The 10,308-nt window shown below is 48.9% G+C and overlaps 2 protein-coding genes across 3 annotated transcripts; one reads left to right on the top strand and one right to left on the bottom strand.

Moving 5' to 3' along the window:
* Position 1: 1 nt before the first annotated feature.
* On the top strand, positions 2 to 3,439 carry NHERF4 (NHERF family PDZ scaffold protein 4; the record flags this gene model as incomplete). Its single annotated transcript, XM_080930581.1, is given in 14 exon segments — positions 2 to 17; positions 389 to 416; positions 544 to 617; positions 950 to 1,002; positions 1,004 to 1,097; positions 1,100 to 1,128; positions 1,130 to 1,189; positions 1,421 to 1,610; positions 1,706 to 1,842; positions 1,997 to 2,201; positions 2,393 to 2,589; positions 2,676 to 2,882; positions 3,011 to 3,211; positions 3,410 to 3,439. Coding segments are annotated over 14 exon segments (1,521 nt in total).
* A 1,197-nt stretch (positions 3,440 to 4,636) lies between these two features.
* Positions 4,637 to 10,308, bottom strand: DRC12 (dynein regulatory complex subunit 12 homolog; the record flags this gene model as incomplete). Of its 2 annotated transcripts, none has more annotated exons than XM_080930415.1 (6): positions 10,233 to 10,308; positions 9,471 to 9,536; positions 8,459 to 8,578; positions 7,931 to 8,023; positions 5,668 to 5,798; positions 4,637 to 4,786 (listed from the first exon to the last, which is right to left on the bottom strand). In XM_080930415.1, exons 1-6 carry the CDS (start codon positions 10,300 to 10,302, stop codon positions 4,637 to 4,639), a joined length of 630 nt encoding a protein of 209 aa, XP_080786541.1. In that variant the 5' UTR covers positions 10,303 to 10,308. The 2 variants fall into 2 exon arrangements, with proteins under 2 accessions (XP_080786541.1, XP_080786542.1); XM_080930416.1 differs by having other exon boundaries at positions 4,637 to 4,765.

Genomic DNA, 10,308 nt, shown 5'->3' with positions numbered 1-10,308 from the left:
TATGGAGGCAACTGCAGGTAGGAAGTGGGGAGATGTCCTCGAAGGAGGACTTTGGGGTGGTGGCAGAGGGGGGCAGATTTGGAATCTCTGGGTCTAGAACATACTTGTTATCGGGGCTTGTAGCCCCGAGACAAATAGGAATGAGGTGGGCTTATAGATTTATCTTCCTGGTCCACACCCTCTGCTGATAGGCTCAGACTTATGTGCCACAGAACTGGGGGAGGAAAGTAAAGGGGAGTCAGCACCCCTGTGTGTGTGTGTGTGTATGAAGAAAGTGAAGCAGAATGGGAGGGGGTGGGGCTTCTCCTAAGCCCTTTTGGTTTTTTATCATGAAAGTCCTGTCTCTGTGGGGAGTGTGTCTCTTCTCTCACCCTCCTCTGTCTGGCAGATCTTCCGGACACGGCCTTGTTGACTCTGTAAGTAGTCTTCGGGTTGGAGAAGAAGAACTGAAGGTGGGGACTCTGGCATCAGCACCTAAAGTAGAACCTGGGACCCAAGTCCAGCTATGAGCGTCTCATGTTTGCCTCTCCTGCCTCCTTACAGGAAGTTTAAGTTTAATCCAAGGCTGGGCATTGACAATCCTGTCCTCTCCCTGGCTGAAGACCAGGACCAATCTGGTAACTCCTCACCCCTGGCAACTGTTGCCTTTCCCTAGAGACACTACAGAGCCACACAGCCTCCTATCTCCTTGGTAACTGCTAACTGCCCTGCCTCCCTCTGGTATCAGTAACTAAGCAGAAGTAGAGGGGGCAACCTTCCCTTTGCTTTAGCAGCCCAGCCCACACATTTATTCAGCTATAAAGCCCACCCTCTCACTGGTTGGAAGCTGACCAGTGCTCTGACAGGAAGCCAGGACAACCAGTCAGTCATTTGATGCTCCTGTGCCTGGGCTGTGTCCCCCCTCCTTTTTTTTTTTTTTTTTTTTTTTGCTACCTACCTCCTCCTCTAGATCCCTGGAACCTGCACCGCCCACGCTTCTGTCTGTTGAGCAAGGAGGAGGAGAAAGAGTTTTGGGTTCCATCTGCAGCAGCAGCTCGGCAAGGCTGACCATGTGGTGTGCAGGGTGGATCCAGGCACCTCTGCCCAGCGCCAGGGTCTCAGGAAGGAGATCGGATCCTAGCGGTGAACACATAAAATTGTGGCACATGAGGACTATGCCTGTGGTGAGGCTGGGCTGGGACTCCTTGTGGTACAAAAGAACATTCCATAGCCACCTCAGGGAGGAAACACAGCCTGATGATTACCTGGGCACTACATGGGCCTAGCCTCATCCTCTTCAGACCCCATCATTTGGAGGTACCAAGGTAGAAGGATTGGGTGAAGGCATCTACAGTCATGATTTTTACAGTGAAAACACATGTTCTAGGGGACCCTGGGATTTCAGAGGGCCAACCTTTCACACCTGTGTGTCCTTTTGTAGGTAGTACGCTACATCCGGGCCAGCGGTCCCCGGGTATTGCTGACAGTCTTGGCACAACATGTGTATGATGTGGCATGTGCTCAGCAGGAGAGTGATGCTTTCCTCTGTCCTACCCTAGCCTCGGGGGTCAGGCCCCGGCTGTGCCATGTAGTAAAAGACGAAGGTGGCTTTGGCTTCAGTGTCACCCATGGTGAGCTTAGGGCCTGATATGGGTAGACAGGGTTGGGAAGCTCAGCTTCTGTTCAGGCAGTGAGCTCGGACTTACTTTACTTTTTCTGTCTTTAGGAGCCCGAGGTCCTTTCTGGTTGGTGCTCAGTACAGGAGGGGCTGCTGAGAGGGCAGGAGTGCCCCCTGGGGCCAGGCTGCTAGAAGTGAATGGGGTCAGTGTGGAGAAGTTCACTTACAACCTGCTCAATAGGAAGGTAGGGCTTCCTGCAGTGACTTCCTACAAGAACTTCCCCTCCTGACCTGAGGGGTCAGTATGTGTCACCCACTCTGGGCCCAGGAGGAGAGGCTGACCTGCCTTTCTGTCACACACAGATGGCCCATGCTTACATTCTTGCTCTGTCCTCACAGCTTTGGCAGAGTGGAGATCAGGTGACTCTGCTGGTGGCAGGGCCAGAGGTAGAGGAACAGTGTCACCAACTGGGAATGCCTCTTGCTGCACCCCTGGCAGAGGGCTGGGCATTGCCTGCAAAGCCCCGGTGTCTAAACATAGAGAAAGGGCCTCAAGGCTTTGGGTTCCTGCTCCGGGAGGAGAAGGGCCCGGAGGGTCGACTTGGTGAGTGGCAGCTGGAGGTGGGCAGGAAACTGGATGTTAGGCTGGTGGTATACATTCAATTGTATGCTTCCCAGTGTTCATCAGAGATGCCCCACAGCCCCCAGGGGCATCCTCCCATGTACTACGCGGTTAGTTCCTGGGAGACCATATGTGTGAGTCCGGGGAGGGCAGTGAAGATGTCTATGTCCCAGGGCAGTTCTTGTGGGAGGTGGATCCAGGACTGCCGGCCGACAAGGCTGGGATGAAGGCTGGAGACCGCCTGGTGGCTGTGGCTGGGGAAAGTGTGGACGGAATGGGTCATGAGGAAACAGTGTCTAGGATCCGAGCACAGGGCTCTTGTGTCTCCCTCGTTGTTGTCGATCCTGAGGCCGACCGCTTCTTCAGCATGGTATGTGACTGGGTTGGGGAGAGGGCGGCTGGAATGGAGCATGGCTCAGGTGCCACAGTTTCTCTCCCCCTCCCCTCAACTCTCAGGTACGCCTGTCTCCCCTCCTCTTCTTGGAGAACACTGAGATTGCTACCCCTCCTCTGGCAGAAACCAAGGATCTTCCAGTTGAAGACACGGTTGAGCCTTCTGGCCTTGCTGGCTCTCGCCAATGCTTCTTGTATCCTGGGCCTGGGGGTGGCTATGGATTCAGACTCTGCTGTATGTCCAGCGGGCCTGGTCTTTTCATCTCCCAGGTGACTGGTGCACCATGTACCTTGGAATCTACCCATCACTCACCACCTACCTTCCTCTGCCCCCCAACCTGCCCAGCCTTAGAGCACCTGACCAACACTTTTTTTTGTGTATCCCCCTACATTGCTAGGTCACCCCAGGAGGATCAGCTGCACGGGCAGGGCTACAAATGGGAGATGCAGTTTTGGAGGTGAATGGACATCCTGTGGGTGGAGACAGTGACCTGGACAAGCTTCAGCAGCTGGCTGAGGCTGAGCCACCCCTCTGCCTGAAGCTGGCCGCTAGGAATCCGCAGGGCTTAGACGCCTGGATTTTCCCCGAGTCTGGAGAGGTGAAGTCGAAGAGACAAATGGCATTATGAGAAGGGCAGAGAGGAGGGCTAATGGGTAGAGCTGTGTGGGATGTGCAGGAGGGAACCGTTGGTCATAGGGGGATCTGTGGACATAGTCCTATTCCTCAGCAGAGCATGTTGGGGCTGGAAAGTAAACTCTTCTGGTCCCAGACTGACTCCCCTTCTCTGTGTGTGTAGGACTGGACTTTGGCTTCAGAGTTGCTATAGGACATCTCTGCTTGGCATCGACTTGCCTAGTGGTTCTCCTGACCATGCTCTGCATACCGAGGTGCAGGGAGCCAGCAATGGTCTCTCTAAGCTGGAAGCGGGAACCAGATTCGGACACTACTCATCACAGGACTGCCAGGGACCTTCTACTTTCTTGTGCGCCTACCTCCAGCAGAGAGGTGTGGACAGAGACCTCAGGCAAGCTCCCCGGGGGAGCCTGAGATTCCACAGGATGTTATGTGGAAGTTTTGGGAAGCTGTGCCCCAAAGATGAAGATCTGCTCAAGAAGGTGATGCTGTGGAGCCCTGTAGAACTGAAGCCATTGAGAACACAGGTTACATGTGACTGCTGTCATGTGGCAGAAGGACTGGAGCCGTATTTTCCTTCTACTGGATACCTTGAATCTTGGGAGCTGGTTCTTGGCTATTGTAATGTCCTGTTACAGCCTTTCCCAGTTGGCCAGTGAGATAGCTCAGTAGATAAAGGTGTTGGTTTCTAAGTTTCTGACAACCCAACTCCACTCACCAGAACCACACAGTAGGAGAGAACCAGCTCCTGAAGTTTGTCCTCTGACATCTATATGAGCACTTTAGTATAAGTACACTACTGTCCAAATAAATAAGTAAGTAAATGTATGTATATGTATACACACACACACACAAATCTGGATTTGTGTTTTATTGGTAAGGATAAACCAAGATAGTTTCATTTTTGTTTTCTTTTTTTAAGACAGGGGTTCTCTCTCTCTCTCTCTCTCTCTCTCTCTCTCTCTCTCTCTCTCTCTCCTGGAGCTGAGGACTGAACTCAGGGCCTTGTGCTTGCTAGGTGAGCACTCTAACACTGAGCCAAAATCCCCAACTGCTAACACAGGGTTTCTTTGTAAGATCTGGCTGTCCTGCAACTCAAAGTCAGAGATCCGCCTGCCTCTGTCTCCCAAGTGTGGGGATTAAAGTCATGCTCCACCAAGCCCATTTAAGCCAAGGTAGTTTAAAGGGACCAAACGTGCTCCAGGCTTAAGGGAATGGGATCTAGTTTCTGTAGAAAGGTGTTTAAAACATTGTCTATTTCTTACCTCTCAGGGTTTAGGATAATGGGACAATGTGTTAACCCAGAACATAGATGTCCTCCCTGCCAAAGGCCACAATCCAAGTTCTACTGAATTCTACATCAAGTTGCTTTATTGATAGGCCTTAAAGATTAGAGGTCCAGGGGGTTGAGACCAAATTGCCGTAGCTGTTCCTTGTGTCTGCTGTGGAGTCTCAGTACAGCTGCATCCCACTGTGGTTTGACAGCTCTCAGTTTGGCTAACAGACAATTCAGGTTGTCCTGTAAACACCAAGCTTTTAGGGAGGGAGGAAGGACGAACATCGCCTCAGGTTGCCTGGCTTGATTAGTAAGAGCTCTTCACTAATAGCTTCCCTGTCCTTCCTCCCTTCCTAGGTTCCTTTTCTTCCTTTCTTCCTTCCTTCCCTCCTTTTTGCTTTGTAGTCCAGGCTAGCTTTGAACTCAGAAATCTCCTGCCTCAGCTTCCCAAGTGCTAGATTTCAAAAGTGAACCATCATGCCTGGCTGCTGCCTGTTGTCCCTCACTCCCCAACACTCAGGATTGAACCTAAAGCTTCACACATGATAGACACATGTCCCTGAGCTGTGTATCTAGTTCTCTTTTTAATTTTTATTTTGAGATACAGTCACTTACTATACTGCCTATGATAGCCTTGAACTTTGTACCTAGGTTGGCCTTGAACCTAAGATTTGTCTGCCTCATTCTTCTGAGTAGCTGGGTTACAAGCCTGTGCCACTTCTTTTTTTCCTGCTCCTTCTTCCCACTCCTCTTCCTATCCCCCAGCCCACCTCTGTGCCTGGAATTGAACCCATGGCCTAGCATACAAGGCTAGAGCACTACCATTGCCCTATATCCTTATTTTGGTATATAGTGTCACTGTCCTGACACTATATAACAAAGTAATCCCCTGGTTATTTTGAGTCTAGATCTCACTGTGTAACAGGTGGGTAAAACATTGTAGCTCATCTTGGTCTTGAACTCAAATCTTCCTGCCTTAGCTACCCAAGTACTGGGATTACAAATCACTGGCTCTGTCAATGATTTTATCTTCGGTTAACACTCAGGACAAAGCATGGGTCACTTAGGTTATCACATTAGCTGGGGGCATAGGGATGGAAGGTTATGAGATAATTAGAAGATGGCCAACAGGTAGTGATGCTTACATGCAAGATTTCCTCATATTTGGCCTCCATGTCTGCCACGTGGGCACGAAGTTGAGCCAGGGTTCCATCTTGTTCTCTGAGGGCTTGCTCAGCCTCTTCCCTTGCTGTCTTAGCCTCCCTTTGGCATGTTTCTAGGGAACAGGGCAGAAAGATAAAGACAGGACAATGACACTATATACCAAGAACAGCAACCAAAGGTACCTAAAGTGGCAGCTTCACAGAGGCCATTACAGACTTCCAGGGTCTCTGTAGACTCACTGAGGTATGGCAGGGTGCAAGAAGGGCTTGAGACAGGAGATTCGTCCAGAGTCTGCTGCTTAGACAGTGTAGGACAAGTCTCTCTGAACCAGAGAAGGGGGTGGGGGAGAGCGAGAGGAAGAAGACATTTTAAATGTTTGGCTTGGTTTTATTTGTTTTAAGACAGGATCTTATGTAGCTTAGGCTGGCCTTAAAATCTCCATGTAGCCAAGGATAACCTTGAACTCCGCATTGTTTTGCCTCTCCTCCCTCTCAGGGTTGGTATTACAGACTTATACCACCTAGCATGGTTCAGTGTTCAGTTTATCTTTAAAAATTTACTTATTCTTAATTTTATAATCTCAGTTTTTAAAACGTCTTCCTCTCTCTCTCTCTCTCTCTCTCTCTCTCTCTCTCTCTAGGTGTGTGTGTGTGTGTGTGTGTGTGTGTCTGTGTGTCTGTGTGTCTGTGTGTCTGTGTGTCTGTGTGTCTGTGGAGTCCAGAAGAGAGCATTGAAATGGATCCCCTGAAACTAGAATTATAATGTTTTTGAGAGACCATGTGGGTCCTGGGATCAACACCAGGCCCTCAGGAAGAGCAGCAACATTCTTAATCATTGAGCCCTTTCTCCAGCCCCTTCTTTATCTTTAGAGGGAAAGTAACAGATGCTCTTTGTGTTTGCTGTGATGTTAAATGAGAAAATGGAAGACAAAAATACCATGTACAAAAGGGGCTCAGTAAATGTTGACTTTTAATTTGAAAGAAGGCCAAGGTTAGAGATGGTGTCTCTCGTCTGTATGAAGCTGACCATGAATATTTATATCTGAACCAAAGATATTTTAGGATAAGAAAACTTTGAATTATGATGTGATAGCTCACACCTAAAACCTGCAATTTAAGAGTTTGAGACTGGAGGATCACTGAGAGTTCAAGGCCACCTTCGGCTTTTGATGGATAAAAAAGACTCAAGAGGGGCCTGGAGCAATGGTTCAGCAGTTAAGAGCACTGGCTGCCTCTCTTGCTGAGGATCCAGGTTTGTTTTACACCACCCACGTGGTGGCTCCATGGGATCCGATGCTATGTTCTTATTAATTTATTTCTTTTAAAATTTTCTGTCATTATTATAGAAAGGGATATCTGGTTTATTTATTTTATGTATATAAGCATACTGTAGCTGTCTTCAGACACACCAGAAGAGGGCATTGGATCCCATTACAGAGGGTTGTGAGCCACCGTGTGGTTGCTGGGAATTGAACTCAGGACCTCTGGAAGAACAGTCAGTGCTCTAAACCTCTGAGCCATCTCTCCAGTCTATGATGCCATCTTCTGACCTCTGTTTTCTTATCTGACTGATTTATTCATTGATTTAATAAGTAGAAATTTAAGGCTTTCTACCAGGTGCTTTGCTTTGAGGATCCCGAAGTAAATTAAGTCTAAAATATTTTGCAGTTTGGCTGTAAAAGCTGGCTAAACTAATAAGGAATATGTTTTGCTTAGGACAGATAAAGCAGTGAAGGGGTTAACTGCTGGACTTGGGGAGATTAAACAAAGGGAGAAATGGGGTGACACCTTCTCTTTACCTCTGTCTCAGAGGCTTTTTAAAACATTTTTTTTAAAGATTTATTTATTATGTTATTTTGTGTGCATGAGTGTTTTGCTCATACGCATGTATGTGCACCATGTGCCTGTGGAGGTCAGAAGAGGACCTTAGATCCCCTCCGGCTGGAGTTACAAGATGGTTGTGAACCACCATGTGGATGCTGGGAATTGATTTCGGGTTCTCTGTAAGAACAAGTGCTATTAACCATTAAGTGCTGAGCCAGTTTTCAGAGAGGCCATCTCCAGCCCTAACAAAGAGGTTTGTGGCACTGAACGTTTTGTTCAGAGGAGAGCTAGGGTGATGGTGACTCTAGTTAAAACTCAGCTAACAGACTGTAGACATCTAGAGGAGAGCCTTCGAAGTCCACTCGTCCATGCTGGCCCTTGTTACAGAGCCTGGGAAAGAAAGGGTGAGGATGGGGGCTACCTAGCTGCTCCCGTAGACCTCTCACTTCCTCCTCCAGCTTCTTGCTTCGGGTCCCCAACTCCTCTTGTAGGGCTCGACGCTGGCGGTTCATCTCTGAGGTAGGAGCCATAGGCAGCAGGAACCAGGGTGGGGAATAAAATTCCATGTAAGGGAAAGTCTCAGCAGAGGAGCCGAAATGAGAAACTTGGGAGACCTTGAAAATTTGGGGGATAGGAAACAAGACCCTCTCCCCCATATCTGTTTAGGGGGGATCTGGCCTTTCCTCCAACTTACTCCCAAAGATGAAAAAGGGCTGTGCCTACATTTTGTATCATGCAAACACCAAGCATGGAGCATTAGACACTCTAGAATGTGGTAATCCACAGCCTACCAGGGATCTAACTTTGGTTCACAGGACCCTGCCTATGCAAAGAAGTTGGAGACTAGGTATAGCAGTTGGAATTCCTCTTCATTTTCCTTCCTTGAATTCCTTGACCCTCTTGGTTGTCTTCCTCCAGGCCCATCTCCTCCCTACTTGATCAAACATACCTGCATATACGGCCTTCCCTTCACTTTGGGTTCTTTCCAGTTCAGCTTCCACCCCTTGTAACCTCTGCTTCAGCCTGTCTTCGGAAGCCTTGGCTCGGCAAGCCTCTTCCCTCTGTAGAGCTGTGAATAGTCTCAGAGCCATGCTCAGGTCTGGCTGAAGATCCCATAGAATCAGTCACCGTAGCCTTGAACTATGCTTTCTCTGGAAACTTGGCAGGTGTCAACCTCGTATTCAGTGCCTCTCTCCCTCCACCCTCTTGAAACCCATAGAGTTTTCATTCCTACAGAGTCAGTAGTCTCTGCATGATCTGGTTACTGAAAAACAAGGGCTTCCACGAGCTTCAGGTTAGCTTCATGGTAGACTACTTACCTATCATGAATGGGGTTGTGATTACATTCCCAGAGTCAGGGGGGAAGAAACAGCTTCTTCATCAGTCTTCACTGCCTAGCTTTTCCTCACAATCTTTGTCAACAGAGAACAGCTAGCTTGGTTTAGCCCTGGACATAGTTCAAACTTCCAGTTCCCCAAGAACCCAGAAATGCCCCATATGCCATGGGCTGCGTGGGTAGTTCTATGTCAACTCAACACAAGCTAGAGTCATTAGAGAGGTAAGAGCCTCAACTGAGAATATGTCTCCATAAGATCTGGCTATAGGCAAGCCTGTAGGGCATTTTTAAAATTGGTAATTGATAGGGAGGGCCCAGCCCATTATGGATGGTGCTGCCCCTTGGCTGGTGGTCCTGGTTCTATAAGAGAGCAGGCTGAGCAAGCCATGAGGAGCAAGTCAATTAGCATCACCTCTCCATGGCCTCTGCATCAGCTCCTGTCTCCAGGCTCCTGCACTGAGCTCCTGTCCTGACTTCCTTCAATGATAAACAGTGCTTTGGAAGCACAAGGCAGATAAGCCATCTTCTCCCCAAGTTGCTTTGGTCCTGGTGTTTCTTCACAGCAGCAACGACCCTGACTAGGACATGCCATCGATGCTGTCTCTGGAGGCCCCACTCTTCTTACCTAAGCGGTCCCGAAGTAGCTCTGTCTCTAGCAGCAGCAGTCTGTGCTTGGCCTCAGCCTCCACACCTGTCATGGCAAGACCACAGAGTCTTAGTCTACCCTGATCTCTCACCTATCCCGTCTTCCTCCCACACTCCTTGTAGGATGGAGGAAGATCACTGAGTGAAGGATACCCAATGGCAAAATCTGACAAATCCACAGCCTCACTGCCTTGTACTTGGTGGGTGCTCAAAAGAAGGGTGAAAAATATGATGAAGGCAAATAGCTTGATGGGGCTTTGGGGGGAGAGAGGCATTTTCCGCTTCCCCAGCCTGGTGGAATCTGGACTCAAGGCTCTGAAGAGGAGGGCAAGAATTCAGGCTGGAGAGATGACTCAGTGGGTAAGAGCACTGACTGTTCTTCCAGAGGTCCTGAGTTCAAATCCCAGCTACCACATGGTAGCTTGCAACCATCTGTAATGGGATCTGAGGTCTTCTTCTGGTGTGTCTGAAGACAGATGCAGTGTACTCATACATTAAATTGTAAATAATCCTTTAAAAAGAAAGTGCCAGACATTGCAAGCACCAGGCAAGCCCAGCACTAGGAAGGTTCAGAGGCTAAGTTTGAGGCTTGCCTGGGTTTCATAGTGACCCTGTGTCAAAAGACAAAACCAAAACAAGCCCACTCCATCTTGTTGCCCAGGGGCTGGGTTCCCTCTGAGACCCTCGGTGTGGATAAGGACACACAGAGGCACTGCACTGCCTATCACCTCCTGTGACTCACCAGGATTCAAATTCTTTTTCTTCTTTCGTGCACCAGCTTTTCTCCCTTTTCCTTTGGTTTTAGGTGGCATCCCGCT

This window comes from Micromys minutus (assembly GCF_963924665.1).
Source record: "Micromys minutus genome assembly, chromosome: 16".
Taxonomy (NCBI): Eukaryota; Metazoa; Chordata; class Mammalia; order Rodentia; family Muridae; genus Micromys; species Micromys minutus.
This window is presented reverse-complemented; position numbering and strand designations above follow the sequence as displayed.